The sequence below is a fragment of the Mytilus californianus genome, unplaced genomic scaffold (assembly GCF_021869535.1).
Source record: "Mytilus californianus isolate M0D057914Y unplaced genomic scaffold, xbMytCali1.0.p SCAF_9, whole genome shotgun sequence".
In the NCBI taxonomy this organism is placed as follows: domain Eukaryota; kingdom Metazoa; phylum Mollusca; class Bivalvia; order Mytilida; family Mytilidae; genus Mytilus; species Mytilus californianus.
This window is the reverse complement of record NW_026262745.1, coordinates 58586091-58602875: the sequence shown is the minus strand read 5'-3', so window position 1 is coordinate 58602875 and position 16785 is coordinate 58586091. Positions and strand designations below refer to the sequence as shown.

The following is a 16785-nucleotide window of genomic DNA, read 5'->3' as shown; positions in this document are numbered from 1 at the left end:
ATTCCATTTTAAAACTAGTAGCATAGAACAATGTTTTCAAAGGACAGTTATTTTCATAAATATAATTGTGATATTTTAGGCTAAGTATGGCCAGATGAAGGATCTAGGGTAAAAGACATATATTTTCAACATCCGAGGTATGTTTGGTTTGTGTAAACATTTTTCATAAACATATTCTAAGCTTCTAAGAAACATAGATTATTTTAATTCTCTTCCAAATAAGTATTAAAATGCATTTATGAAACTATCTATTTCAAAAACATAACTGATTAAAGAGTTTTCATACCTCTCTTAACTCAGGTGTATACCCTTAAAGTTGAAGAGAGACTATTTTGAGAATACTATCCCATTATGGTTCTCTGTAAAACCTATTTTTCGGATTCGTTCTCATACTGCAGTGTTTCCGGTAAAAACGAAGGGCGGAATAGCGAAACAAAAATAATGAAGAAGACCGTGCAAAATAAAAGAGGTTTCAAAAGAACAGAAATCTACTCCACTTTATAGGTTATGAATGATATTAAATCTATCGACGAACTTCGCAGATACCAACTAGTTGATACTTGATGAAGCTTTGCCTTACCTACTCCTTTAAGTAAGACATGTAATGGCAACAAAATCTGTCGGTACCTGTATCTTGGCATTGCACAAGGACATGTTTTTCTATGACAGATTATGACGTCTTTACAATAAATCCATCGGATGTTGCATGTGTAATGATTGATAATTTAGTCTTAAATGCATGATTTTTTGAGTTGTTAGTGGCTTAGAACTAGCTGTCAGTACCTCAGATCTGTACTCTGTGTATTGTTAGATGTATTTCTATTTGTATCCATCTGATGAGAAGCCTTTTTCAGCTGATTTTGATAGTTCGTTCCTATGATGTACCGTTACACTACTGTCCCATGTTAGGGGGAGGGTTAGGATCCCGCTAACATGTTAAACCCCGCCACATTCTGTATGTATGTGCCTGTCTCAAGTCAGGAGCCTGTAATTCAGTGGTTGTAGTTTGTTGATGTGCTACGTATTAATTTGTTTTTCGTTAATTTTTATGTACATAAATTAGGCCGTTAATTTTCTCGTTTGAAGTGTTTCACATTTGTCATTTCGGGTTTTTTTCTAGCTGACTATACGGCATGGGCTTTGCTCATTGTTGAAGGTCGTACGGTGACCTATAGTTGTTAATTTCTGTGTCATTTTGTCTATTGTGAAGAGTTGTCTCATTGGCAATCATACCACATCTTCTTTTTTATATTTAAACAGACTTATGTTTTGTTTATTTTAGTCTCTAAGTGACTGTTTTAGTAGATTTTTGGTGTCGCTGTTCCCCACGAAGCCCATATTAATTTGTCTAAGGCGTTCCTGCTTTTCGGGTAGCTCATTTTTATGTTTGTTTTTCATATATCTTTATACTTATATCATTGAATTATCATCATTTTAATATACAATTTTCCAACAGTGAATAGCAACTAGAATGTGCCAATCGTGTTCAAAATGAGTTACTCACATAAAGAAATTCACATTATATAGCCTTTGATAATAGTGGAACCTAAACTTAGAAGTGATTTTATGTACATGATAATATTTACAAGTGTTTGAAATACAAACAATGATCAAATCATTTATCTTTCAGAAAAGTTATTAGAAATAATGAATCAAATAGAAAGAAAAAAGTTTGAGCATTTATCGAAAATGATTAAGTAAGTCATTTTTAACGGCATTTTAGTATAACTTTTGCTTGAAAATGAAGAGAAATAAAACACAACACTATTTGTAAAAATGAAAAAAATTTCATTTTGTTTTGTAAATTTAAATCAAAAGTAAAAATGTTTATATTCCTAAATTTTGAATATACATATGCCTATATCATGTATATACATGATATAAATAACAGTTTTTTGAAATTATATATAGAGCAATATAGATTGATAGTCATTAATGTTATTGAATCAGGTTTCATCAAATTAGATGTTAATCTTGTTATTTGAAAAGAATGTATTATACTGTTCCTTGATATCCTTTGAATTCCTGTATTCAATGTATAATCGTGTATTCTAATTAGTGTCACAAATAAATCAGAAAATAAACAAAATACATATTAAAATTGCCAATAGGTGGAAAATTACTATCCAACTGTACATATTCCGATCACAATGGTCCAAATACTAGTCTTGTTGCTTGTTGTCATGTTTATGTATAATCAGCGTCTCACAAAGATGTTTGATGTCACCGTTTATTGCAATGAAAGAAAACAGTGTTGGTATTTGAGTTGTACGACAGGTATGATGATTGTCTGTGAAGTTAGCTGTTCCATTGATTCTTGGCAGACTTTCAATAGATGAGCGACTTCTGTGAGAGCTTAAACTGGATCTTTACACTTCGGGTAAACAAACTTTGAATGATGCCTATGATTTTGGACTGCATTGCTGCTGGACTAGAGGCACGGGATCGACTGACACACCTTCGAATTTAAAGATCAATTCTTTTAAAAAAACGAATAAAAACAAAAAAAAAAGAAATACAAATTACAAACAATAACTAAGTATAACATACTTTTTCAGTTATTCTCTAAATAGAAAAACAATAAATCTTTTAATAAAACTGTTCCTAAATATTATGTTAATCATCTTTAATTTTAGTTCAACTGAATCGAATATTTTACCTTAAATCTTAATCATTCTTATATCGTGACTCATCTATAGATTTAAGGTTCAAGTCTTTCATTTTCCGAGTAAATATTCACATTATGTATAGATATTAATAGAGAAAATAGTTACCTTTTATAGGAACATAAAAGGGGGAAAGAAAGATATCAAAGGGACATTCAAACTCATGAGTCGACAATAATCTGACAACGCAATTGCTAACAAGAAAAGGACCAACAGACACTCAACAGTACACAAAACACAACATGAAAAACAAAAGACTGAGCAACACGAACCCAACCAAAAACTGGGGGTGATCGCAGGAGCTCGTAAACAGATCCTTCTCCACATGTGGCACCTATTGTGTTGCTCATGTTAGTACAAACCCGGAAATTGGTCTAATTCGGTAGGTCACAATCGGGGGAAAGGGGACGGGATTGTAGTTCCGACATTATGAACATATCCGCATATAAACATTAAAGTTAAGAAATAATTGTAACACCTCGTATGTCCAAATTCGGTTATATTACATTACTACTTTATTACTGTAAGCTCAAATAATACTTATGATGTTATACGGCATCACTGCCAGACTAAAGGCACGGGATCACAGAGGACAACGGATATGTTCCAATGATCGTAACCACAATCCCGTCCTCTTTTCCTCGAATGAAACCTTCCCGAATCCCAGGACATTTAATTTGGCAATGACCTTTGTCAATATCTTAAAATAAGTCTGGTCCAAAACTTTGCCAAAGGGAATTTCCGAGGAGTAAAGTTTTTGAAGCAATTTTGAATAGGCAAACGGAATTCTATATCGTTATCTTACCAGTGACGTCTATGCCTCTAACTTCGTTGCAATATCATCCAGTAGAGGACATGAAGCATTTCACATCTTTATGCATGCAATACTTACGATAAAGTATCGACTGAGGTATACAAATTTGGACCCATTCTGTAGTAAATTTTATGTTAATGATGGTATCCAGTGGGCTGTGATAGGTGTATAAATTCTGAATTATTTTAGAAAAGATAAAATTGATATACTTAGTTATCAAAGGTACCAGGATTTTAATTTAATACGCCAGACGCGCGTTTCGTCTACATAAGACTCATCAGTGACGCTCAGATCAAAATAGATAAAAAGCCAAACAAATGTGTAGGCTGGTAACAACCACAATGAGAATGGAAATGGGGAATGTGTCAAAGAGAAAACAACCCGACCAAAGAGCAGATAACGATAACAGCCGAAGGCCACTAATGGGTCTTCAATGCAGCGAGAAAATCCCGCACCCGGAGGCGTGCTTCAGCTGGCCCCTAAACTTACGCCGGGTTAATTTGTTCTATTTTAAAAGTAATTTTCTCTAAATTCAATAGGCATATTTACCATTCGGTTTGGCCATTTTCCTTATTACAATCCCATTCTCCGACGGTCCAGTATATGGAGAACAACAGCTGTAGAGATGGCAATCTTGTGTTGGTGTATTATAGGTTGAGATGCAACATTCATCATCATTGCTACACAAACAAGCGCATGCAATTGGGAAATCTACTTTATCAGTCCTTATCATTGGTTCTACCGAAAAAAAAAATTCGTTGTTTTGTACCGTAAACGTCCAGGTTTTCAGTTCCGACATTATACAACACAATGGAAGGAGCATAAAAACCATGATTATTAGTTTTTTCTGCATTAATAGTACTGTCACAAAGTTACAAGAATGAAACCCAACAACTTATTTATCTAGATTTATCCAAGTATTGTATATACTTTAAATGATATCAATAACTATAAAGTAGTATAAGCGGAAAATTTGACTCGTTCTGTATTATTGGAATGCGAGTCGTCAAAGGATCATCTAACATCTCGAACTTTATGTTCTCAACAGTTATTAGAATTTATGAAAAAAGTACTAATTTAAAAGCGGATTATCTTATTTATATCTTTATTAGCCTCCCTTAGGAGAGATATTGAAACAAATACATTATATTATGAATAACACAATATAAATAAAGATTGACCAGATAAACACAAAGAAAAAAAAAATAATTACTTTAAACTTTTTTCACAATGTTAACTAGGAATGAGAAAATGTTTTGAAAATTTGTAAACGTATGAGGCGCATAAAAATTTAAAACGTTTTTTTCTGCTCACAGTCTAGTTAAAATTCAGTTTCGCATGACAGTTAAAGATAATAGAAATCCTCATCATCTAAGGAATAAAAAAAAGCACTAAAAGTGATTGGGTTTATGCATAGTAACTCGCACCAGAATTCATCCCGAATGTCGGATAAGAAGTCACACGACGAAATTGCGTAAATACATAATGATATTGAAAGAATGGTATTCACACTTGGAGCAGTGGTTGTTACCAGCCTACACATTTACATTAAAAAGGTGGATGAAATATACTGTTTTCTCCACTTTTAAGCTGTAAAATTATACTTATCCTAACAATAACTATTTCGATTCACATCGATGTCTATTATCCGTTATTTATCTTTCCTTCATCAAATATTTAGCAAATCTTGTCAGACTAAAGAATTTTTAAATAAATGAGAGAATTAAGACTCCATGGAACTAGATGATTTCAAAAATTAAACTGATTGAAAGATTATGTCTTCATCATATGAATATCAAGCACAATCCCTCCCGTTAGGGGTTTAGTATTATATCATCATATAATATATGAGAAGAACATAACCTGTATCATGCCAACAATAATTTTGGAATAAATGTGTTTAATTCCGATGCAAAGACCCTATAAGTGAATCATTATTAAAGCCAAAATATGCAATCTTTTTATGAGCAAACAACAGTCTCGTAACTATATCTCTTCTTAATAAGTCTGTTTAAAGGTTTTGTTAGCTTTTGCGGTGAATGCTGATATGTTTGTGCTTTGTAAAGAATATTACCATAAAAGATTGGATGTGAAATACTTGAACGTATAAGATGTCTGCATGTTGAATTATATTTACGAATGATGTCTTTGTACCGATGATAAAATTTAGTACACTTTTGTGGAATTGTTTTGACTAGTTTGTGATATCGAAAACCCTGGTGTAATAATTTTTCAGTAAAACATGAATTTCTCTCGCTTAAATCTAATATGTTTTTACATACACGAGCGAATCGTACAAGTTGAGATACATAAACACCATAAGATGGTGACAAGGGAACGTCACAATCTAAAAAAATTATCGATAGGAAATGAAAAATCATCTCTTTTATCATAAATTTTGATATAAAGCTTCCCGTTAATGATATAGATCTCAAGATCGAAGAAAGGGCAGTGTTCATTGTTAGTATTAGCTTTATTTAAAGTTAGTTCAACAGGATAAATTTCTTAAGTATACATACTGAAGTCGTCATTATTGAGAGCCAATGTATCATCCAAATATCTAAAATTATTGTTAAATTTTTTAATCAGATGTTGTTTCGATGGGTCTTTGCTGATTTTAGTCATAAATTGTAACTCATTACAATACAGAAACAGGTCCACAATAAATGGTGCACAGTTAGTCCCCATTTGAATTCCGATAACTTGACGATATACGGAATCTCCAAAGCGAACAAAAAAGTTATCTAGTAAAAATTCAAGGACAGCTATAGTATCAAAGCATACTTTAACAAAACGCATTATTGTCAACTAGTATAATCACATCTACTTTTAGCGCAAAATTCTTTTAATGTTTTATTCTTAAGTAGTATCTTATGATAATGTATTGAATGACTCTCATTTTATGTAACATTATCTTTATTTTAATATTGTATAATAGACATGTTTAACCCCGCCACATATTTGTTTTTTGTTCATTTTTTTGTACATAGATTAAGCCGTTCGTTTTCTCGTTTGAATTGTTTTACATTTGTTATTTCGGGCCCTTTTATAGCTGACTATGCGGTATGGGCTTTGCTCATTGTTGAAGGCCGTACGGTGAACTATAGTTGTATATTTTTGTGTCATTTGGTCTCTTATGGAGAGTTGTCTCATTGGCAATCATACCACATCTTCTGTTTTAGATGTTGAGATATTAGACTTCAACATAAAATTGGAAAAAAAACTACTTCATAAGAAAAGTTGCCATTTGCTTAACGAGCTCGTGGTGTCTTTTTTTACAAAACAACGCCTTTCCATTATGGATCCTAATACTTGTACTTTTGTTTTACAGGAAAGTTATAGTTTTTATTATGTAGTAATGTCATCTTAAGTTATGATTTATATTGATGAGCTATCAAAATTCAGAAAGAAAAAATATATCGTATAATCAATATAGCTGAAGCTGTTAATGATGATGATGATGATGATGATGATGATGATGATGATGATGATGATGATGATGATGATGATGATGATGATGATGATGAATTTGTATTTAATGTCCAAGAGGTCCATTCATCGTGTTCATATAAATTGCTCATTATACAAACATTTTGCACGAAACACAAGGTAATATAGAAATTTTACATAAATAAATTCATCAGGATACCAGGATTTAAATTTTATATTTGCGCCAGACGCGCGTTTTGTCTACAAAAGACTCATCAGTAACGCTCGAATAAAACAATGTATAAAAAAGGCCAAATAAAGTACGAAACTGAAGAGCATTGAGGACCAAAAATTCCTAAAAGTTTTGCCAAATTCAGCCGCATTGGTAATCTATTCCTGAGGTAGAAAAGAGAAAACATGCTGCAAATATTATATTGGTTTTGTAAATGAGTGGAAGCATGAATGAAAGAATTTTGGTTATACGTAAATGAGACAGCCACCTAACGACACACAAAAAAATAATAGAAATCTAGAGTTCAACGTAATTTAATCTAAGATTCTTTAATAGCAAATAAACCAGGATTGAAATTTTGTACTTTCGCCAGACGCGCGTCTCGTCTAATCAGTGACGCTCGAATCAACAAAAGTTAGAAGGCCACATACAGAACGAAGTTGAAGAGCATTGAGGACCAAACATTCCTAAAAGTTTTGCCAAATACAGCTAAGGTAATCTTTTCCTCAGGTAGTAAAGCCTTTAGTTAGTATTTCAAAAATTCAAAATTTGTAAACAGTTATTTTATAATTATGACCATATCAATGATAATTCATGTCAACAGAGAAGTGCTGACTACTGGGCTGGTGATACCCTAGGGGAATAAAACTACACCATCAGTGGCATCGGCCAAGTAGTTGTAAATAAAACGGTATCAAGGATAGTCAAAAACCATTCTATGTCGAGATTAACTGAAACTCAAAGGTCTGTCATTAACACCAAATTCTAAAAAAAAAAGAAATATCATTAATATATACAGCCTATTAGTATAAACAAAAGGAGTTTGAGAATACAAAAATGAGACAGCAGTCTAACAACAACAAAAACAAAAACAAAAGAAATTAAGAGGTCTTAATTATTTAACATAAGATGCGGTATCAGGAAAAGCATAAACCATTTAAGATCGATATAAAATTAAACATTAACACCAAATTAAACATTGTTAAAAGACCAAATATCATTAAAACATATAAATTATTATTATGAATAAAAGGAGGTTGGGTATAAGAAGTGAGACAGGAGCCTTATGGCACAAAATATCAATAGAAAATTAGAAGTCAACGTGATTTAATATAAGATGCTTTAACAATGATCAAATTTCAAACGGTTTCAATGATAGTCAAAAAGCATTTAAGGTCGATATTCAATTACATTCAAAGATCTGTCATTTAAAACCAAATTCTTATAAGAACAATTAAATAACATTCAGTCTTTCATTTATACCGATTTTGAATTCGTCACAACTCGGCCGATTCCGGAAGAAGGAGAGTAGCGGATTCAGCCGAGGATTGCCGAGTGACTGATTTTCCCAACGAAATCATGAATTTGAAACAAATTCAAAACCGAACAGCACTTGTAAAATTCTGAAGTCTCAAAGTTAATGCAAATGACATATTCACAATAGACAAGGCTGTGTATGTTTGCATACAAAATGAATTAACACATCCAGCTGATGTGATTGGCACTGCATGGACGATTTGAATTACAGTAACACTTTTTTTGTAAATCCCATTTGGAGCCAACGATTTTAATTTTCTCATCCAAAATCTTTCATAATTGATTCACATCTTCATCCTTAGACCATCAGTTACTCAGAAACATTTCCGTTGCTCAGTACTCGGATCAAGAGTATTCAAAACAAAGTTCATCAGTAATTAGCTGAGAGTATAGTTTAGAACATGGAACGTTTTGAAATAATGTAAGTTTACGAAAAAAAAAAAAAATTAAAGACAATAACGAGACATGAAAATGCTTTGTTTAAAATGTTAACAGTGGTATCGTATGTCTGTTTGAAAAAAATGTATCCATAATGCATTTGTTGAAACAGAACGTAAGTAAGCTTTAACTGGTTTGTAACGTCATAAAATTTTAAAACTTATCCGGAATGGAATACATGTCAATACGGAATTGTTAATGCTTAACACAACATTCTTCTAAAAATAAAACTACTCATCTAAGCATCCATTTTTTTATTCAAAAGTGAACGGTGCTCTCAGTAAAATTTTTACTGTATTTACTAAAACAAATTATCAACAGGATACATGTAATCGTGAATAACCAAAGAAGAATAACCAGTTTAGGTCTAACATAATTGTCTACGCGGGTAGTTTTTTTTATTACCTCCGTGAATATAATTATTACATATAAAATTCTGTTTAATAGTGTTGAACCATTGAAATTTATAGTAAGTAAATACAAATGATAATTACAAGGTGTGTATATATATATTTATATTCTTATATTCTTATAACGTTTGTACTATGTTTTGGATTTTTGACTTTGTTGTCGTCGAGCATTACCGAAGAAACATTAATTGTCGAAATCAGGTGTCGTTAATGTTATCACATGGTACATGTAAATATGTATTGTTTATGTCATGTATGTCTGAAATAAAAAAAAACATAGTACTTCAACTTATAGAAACAGATATTTGGATACATACACCACGCAAATTTTCGATTATATTTAATTGATCAACTATATCATGTATATGCCATGAACTATTTTCTTATTTTCAACAAATTACTCTCTTTAACAAACAGCCAACTAGCTGACAGACGGACTAACAAACTGACGGACAGACTGGTTGCAATAATGAATAAAGCTCTCACTCGAAGACTTGGTGTATAAATAATATAGAAAATAAAACGAATTTCTCATGAAAGAATCTCGTGAATTTTTTGCATGACAGAAAAAAAAAAGTTTGTTTTAATATATTTGTCTTGACGTGTTCAATTAGATGGTTTAATCATGTTTATACATATAATAAAAATCCACAATCACAAATACAAATATTTTATTGATTATGATTTTTAACCAACAACGCCTGGATTTAGAGAGCTTGGAATCAAAACGTGTGAAATGATGTGAACCACGCCATTTTCAGCCTCGATATCGGTTACCTGGAGAGTAGCTGCATGGTTTAAGACAGGGTTATTATCTAAAAATAAATAAAGTTAATAATAAAAACATGAATTATCGAAATCATGAAAATGGGGAAAATAATTACACAAAATATCATTGGAAAATGCGCTTATTTATCTCTGTAGATACACATGTTTGGAATGACCTTCATCCTTAAAGTACTAACAATGGAAATGGACAAGTCGAGAATATATCGATCCATGGTTCATGTTTTATTGGAAGGAAATGTATAACAGTTAATAAACAATATGAAATCGTTCCAGTGGAAATAAATTGTCCGTCTGATCAGATGCGCATGTCGGAAGTAACCGCAGAACTAATCCGAGTCGAACGTTGGGAAAGATGAATGGTAAGCCATTCAATCAAAATCGGACTTAAAGTAAAGACATCCAGATGTCAAAGAGATTGGGCCAATTTCCTCTGAATTTTTTTAACAACAGGGACATTTCCTAAAAGTATGCAAATTTAGGTTTTATCAATAGTTTGGAGTATTTTGAAACATTTGACCACTTTATAAATGCCTAAATTGCAGTTTTTATGAAAAATTTCAGAAAATTTTGAGTTTTAATTCCATAAATGTATTAAAAGAGCATCCTTTAACAAAACAAAACTAATTTGGAAAAAAAAACTCATCAAAGATACCAGACTTATGGTTGTGTACACCAGAAGTGCGTTTAGTCTTCAAAATATTCATCAGTGACGCTCGAATCAAAAAGTCAAAAGGCCAAATAATGCACGAAGTTGAAGAACATTAAAGCCTAAAAAGAGTGGTACAATTATTTTAGTATTATAATTCGAATACAGATTAATCTATTTTTGTAAGAGACGTCCAACCAGAAATATTTTACAAACACAGCAATATGTAGCATTGAAAACCATTTTTATGTAAAAAAAATTAGTAAAATTGTTGATAATTTGTGTGAGGATATTATACAGACTCTCTAATTAGGCTTTTAAAATCTTCCCAGATTTTTGACACATATGTTAAAACAGATACAAAGGGAACTGTTCCCACCTCTTCGCCGTTTTAGGTAGTTGCAATGGTCTTAGTTACTGCAAAAATAACTAAATTCAAAACTTTTAAGAGAGAATCATCTTTTTAGTACTAATAAAAACACCGTCACCAACTCTTTACAAGGGTAATATCGTCAAAATTAGTACATCTGTGCTCAGATTGAATTATAGAAAACAAAATCTTACTACTATCAACGGTAACACTAATGCTATGTCCCCTGTACATTGTAGACAGTGTTCCTGCATGGTCTAAGCTCTTCTCGTGAATTGTTCCTGGGTGAACATGATAATCAACAATATCTAAAACAAAAAATGACGTCAGTTGAATCCTGACGATACAACATAAAAATAAATATAATTAAGAAGGTACGGTACGCTTCTCAGATTTTACATTTTCCCTTAATATGTGAACTCCTCTAGATTTTTCCTAGATAGTTAAAAAAAACATGTGTGCCTAGCAACCCTTATATTTCTCGACTTTTATATATTATATTATCGTTGAAATTCCTGCTATTCCTAGACAAACCCACAGAACTGTCCATATTGATTTTCGGCGTCGTTTAACATACAACTAACGCTGCAAATTCAGTTATAACGTCAGGCACGAAAATCCAATGTTTTGTCAAAATCAAAACAAGGCATTGTGTGCTAACCGAAAGGAGAGGGTCATATTTACAGCATAGCTTTTTGCAGATAGATTGTATGTTCTAATAGCCGTGAAAAAGCGAGTTTAGTTCTCGCTAGACTTGTTTCAGGAATAAAAATTACCAAGTAAACTGTACACGGTTAGCCTAAGAGTCAAAAATATCAAATCCAAAGATAACAGCAAAAATCGACTGATTGTCTTTAATTCAATTATCTTTGGAAATTAAATATACATGATATAACGGAAATTTTGTTTGGGAATTTGCCCTTGAAATAGTAGACCACGCTATTCATTGTTGATTGAACCCGCTTGCTCTGATGAAAACTTCTCGTAGAGCGGCTCGTCCATTTGTTGGTGTGTTTATGCAGACGATGTTGTATTAATTAATCCCAACAGTGCTTTAAACATTTTTGACGGTATCACGTGACTTTCAGTTGTGAGTAAAAAGAAACCAGACGCGGTAAAACGGAATATCTCGGAACTACAGTAACATTTAAGTACAATGATGGTAGATTTTAATATTTCAAACAAATCAGTCAGGTGGTTATAATTAAAGCTTATATGATGGGTGAAAATTTTAAACTTTTTTTTTTTTTTTTTTTTTTTTTTTAGATTTTAAATATGTATTTGTCGCTAAGTCATAAGTACATGTAACTGTGATAAATGATTTAAATACCTTAAGTATTAATAAGTATGTAAGAAGGTTCTCTTGAAAGGGGTATACTAAGAGCATGGTTTAGGACTTTAATGTGCATCCTACGAGTAGTCATAAGTATAAGAAAGGAGAAACAGACATTTGCTGATATGAGCAAGTTTTACAGTCAATGTGCATTGTGGATACATGTATATATATTCTATTGATGAGGAAAGAGGCACAAGTGAGATAATGGACAAAATGACATTTAATGCATCTATCAAGTTTTAGATTTTAATATATGACTGTATATACAGTTTAAATACTTTTAAATAAGTGTGGTGGCGGTGTGTATAAGTGTATAAAGAAGAAGTCTTTAATACGAATGTGAATATGCAATAAATATAGGATAAGGGATTCTACACTTCAAGAGGATTTACCAACTGAAGTGGTTCATCTGGAAAAGGTGGAATATACAGAATAGGTAACAGGTAACAGGTACAATTAATGGTTCACTTACGTCTAGCATAAATGTAGCTGCTTTTCAATTTTGTGATATAATCAGCATCCAGACTAGCGATAGCAGCATTAGATGGAACAAACATTGTATATCTCTGTGAACCTTAAAGATAAGACAGATATTACAACTCTTATATTATCAAAATCAGATGCTGATTTCCCCGACACAACATTGATATGCTGCCGAAGGGAGCATATAAATGGCAGAAGAACCGATTTGAGACTATACCTCTGTATACTGGTCACCGTCGTACTGAAAAAAAAACGCAATGATATGACGAAAAACGTTTCTCCATTATAAGATGTTTTTACTTTTGGAAAACTGGAAACTGATTGAAACAAAAGTTGATTTTTTTTTGTTTTCATGTGTTTATTCGTTCGTATATTTTCATGTTTTTGTACTTGCGTTAAAAAAAAAAACTATAGTTGATTGTTTCCCTTTAATAATTACATTGCATGTTTGTTTCATAATGATAACGTTATTTTTATTATTTGATTAGCTAACTGCAATCTCGCGTCATTCTGAAATTAACCTTCATTTCAAAATTTCAAAATGAAATGCAATATTCATGATGACACGAGTTCCCACAATAAAGTGCACAGGTAAATAAAAGAAAAACTTGATTGAAATCATGATCCTAGCTAAGAAATGTAATTATAAGTATTGAATGCTTCTTTTAGTAATTTAATAGGGTTGTAAAAGCGTTGATTGTGCGCACATTTTTAGAATGAAGCGTTTCCGTGCTTCATACAAAATGTACTTCGGTCAACGCTTTTACACCCCAATGAATTTACAAAAAAGAAGCATTCAATTCTTAAAATAAATAGAAGATGTTTTACATACTAGTTCGATTGAAGACATCAGTCAATTTGGCTGCCTCTAGAAATTCCATAAATCCACTGATGTTATAATCCGGGTTCTTTATGACGTCAACAATAGTTCCTTCTGGCACATTTAGAACTTCATCAACAAGGTAGATAACTCCGTTTGAGCATTGAAGATCTACTTTTGTTACTTTAGCTTGGTTGAAATACAGAGACTACAAAAGAGATATTCATATAGGAAATTAAATATCAAGATCACCCTTAATTACATTTTCAAATATTGACAATGATTTTCAAATACAATGTATCAATTTAAATATACAGCGCACTTTTTACACAATTCATTGTGAAAGATTTCGAAAGATCTGTTGTCATCCCTTTTTAGTCCTTTACTACATTCCCTTCCACTTTTCCCTACCGAATTAAATTTATCAGCGTACTTGTATTTAAATGAGCAACATGACGGGTGCCATATGTATAACAGGATCTGTTCAGCCCTTCCGGAGCACCTCTACGTGCTCAGTCTTTAGTCTTCAATATTGTGTTTTGTGTACTGTTATATGTCTTTTTCTATCTTAGCCATGGCGTTGTCATTTTCGACTTATGAGTCCGAATGTCCCTTTGGAATCTTTCGCCTCCCTTTTTTTAGTAAGAAACAACTATCTTAGAACAAAAGACAGCTTAAAAAAACTGTCCATCAGTGTTTTAATCATTATATATTATGTAAATGTATTATGCAGGTAAAACGGTTTTTATATTAGCGAATTTACAACGGAAATTTATTGCTTAAAATTTAATCAAAGTATCAATACATCTGGTCACATATGGCAGGAGTAAAATCAATTGAGAGAATAAAAGAAAATAAGAAAAAAGAAGATAGAAAACCAAGCAATATTGTTCATATATCTATGTATACTGCAGTGTTATACAATTAAATATATGCATTTTATCAAATGAACACCACTTTTATTGATGTTTATTAGAATTTTAATTTGAAAAGCGCTATTTTTTTTATATATGTTTAAATTTTCATTTTATATTGAAACTTACACTTCCTTGAGAATAGACCCGGATGTAGTGGCCATTTAAACTGCTAAGAATTTCACCGGAAACCATGTCCCAACTGTAGATACTTCCTTTCACCACATGGTACTGGAGAACGTTTGCGAGGGCACTGGAATCCTTCTGTAAGGATGCAACTGTTGCGGGTGGAAGCTTAGCGAATGCTTCATTGGTTGGAACGATTAGAGTAAATGGACCTATAAGAAACAGTAGATGTGTATTTCTTTCATGATATGCATGTATCTGTATGTCTTCTTATTAAACCTCCAATTTAGGAGATCAAGGATATGCCCATTAATCGTATAAAATACCAAAAACAACAAAAAAAAGTACACGTACAATGTAAATGAGCTACCATTTGATATTAATAGGAGGGCTAGGATGAAATTTGAAAAAAGGCAGGACAGGAGTCAGTTTGATTAAAAAAAAGGCAGGGCCGGATTAAGTTAAAAATAAAAAGGCAGGACAGAGATTTCAGCTAAAAAAAATGCAGGACATAATTTTTCATCCTACCCCACCCCCCTAGCTCCCTATATAACTTGTATCTTACAGTTAAACAAAATTGTAGAATTTATCAAAACTGGTTATCTTTCAAGCATGAATCGTAAAGATCCGAAACAGTGGCTTTAAATTTCAAATATATTACTGTAAACATGGTAAATGGGGGGTCGTAAATGTATGGTGATAATCGATGTGGCTGACGAAAGATGCAGATGATATGACTATAAGGAAATCCCTGGTATATGTCAGTGAGACAGATATCTAACAAAGCAAACCAAGTCAAATCTCTAGAGGCCAACATTGAATATTTAAACACAAAAATTCAGATGTCTATAGATCTCTATAATACACTTCAAACTCTAATCGACTCAAGTCTAACATCGATAATATTTGTTCACAGAATAGAAATTACACAAAATTATAATGATTTAATGATATTCTAACTTTATCATTCGGACGGATACAGGCGATTACTATAAGAGAGTCCATGAGAAATTATAGCATATTCGTATTTCATGCTCATACATTGTTCAGTTTAAAGCCGAATTGATAATCTAATGAGCTTTAATCATGAAAGCTGGAAATATAATTTTCATCTTTGTAATCTCATTCAACGAAGAGTCGAGCTTTTCTGGCGAGACATTGAAATTAGATTTTGATTCGTCTCCTATTCGCTTATTTTCTCCACCTTTAACGGTCGAGAAATCTAGTAGAGAACTGCGATCGCCATGTTTTTCGACGTATCTTTCTTATCAGCGAAAACACATGGCGATTAAAAAATGTTATAATAAAAAATATGAATTAAAACTGAATATGCAAATACTAATTACCTTGTTCCCGAAGTACATCGGTTAATCCAGCTGAGTTGACAAAACTGGTAAATGTTGTTAAATTGGCTGCGTTCGCACAGTCAACCAGATTTTCTGAGGCTGAAGCCAGACAGATAAAGGGCAGCAACGCTAATAAGCACTTCATTGTTCCAAAATGGCTTAGTGGGGCTCTGTGAACTGAAAATTATAATCTTTACAAATTTAACAAATTTTGACACCGCCTCGATTTGACCATATGTTGTGAACCCAAGAGATAAGAACCTGTCTTAACTACCTAAGCATTGATGATTTCGTGTCGTACTCTTACATCAGAGATAGGAAATATTATTCACGTTGCAATAAACATGTAGGGTATTTCTCAGAGTGTTTTTTATGATAATATGTATAGAAGTAAGACAGACAGATTTTTTTTTAATCTACACATTCGTTATATCTATTTAATTGTCATTCTCAAGAGCTTGAAATGGTAAATTAGAGCGAAGATATATGACTACATGAGGGTTTGAAAGGGGGTCCTTGAATTCTGTATTATTTAATTTTATAAGCCATTTTTCTCTATTCTTTATAAATTTTGCCCAGTATTTTCTATCATTTATATTGTATCACCTCATTATTCTGTATTCTTTATTTTTTCGGCCTTTTTTCTCTA

At 32.1% G+C, this 16785-nt stretch overlaps 1 protein-coding gene across 1 annotated transcript; it reads right to left on the bottom strand.

Annotated features, from left to right (window-relative positions):
- Positions 1 to 9960: 9960 nt before the first annotated feature.
- On the bottom strand, positions 9961 to 16321 carry LOC127715331 (transforming growth factor-beta-induced protein ig-h3-like). The gene is made up of 6 exons (XM_052221363.1): positions 16137 to 16321; positions 14794 to 15002; positions 13763 to 13958; positions 12920 to 13021; positions 11306 to 11419; positions 9961 to 10121 (listed from the first exon to the last, which is right to left on the bottom strand). Exons 1-6 carry the CDS (start codon positions 16279 to 16281, stop codon positions 9994 to 9996), a joined length of 894 nt encoding a protein of 297 aa, XP_052077323.1. The 5' UTR covers positions 16282 to 16321; the 3' UTR covers positions 9961 to 9993.
- Positions 16322 to 16785: the final 464 nt, after the last annotated feature.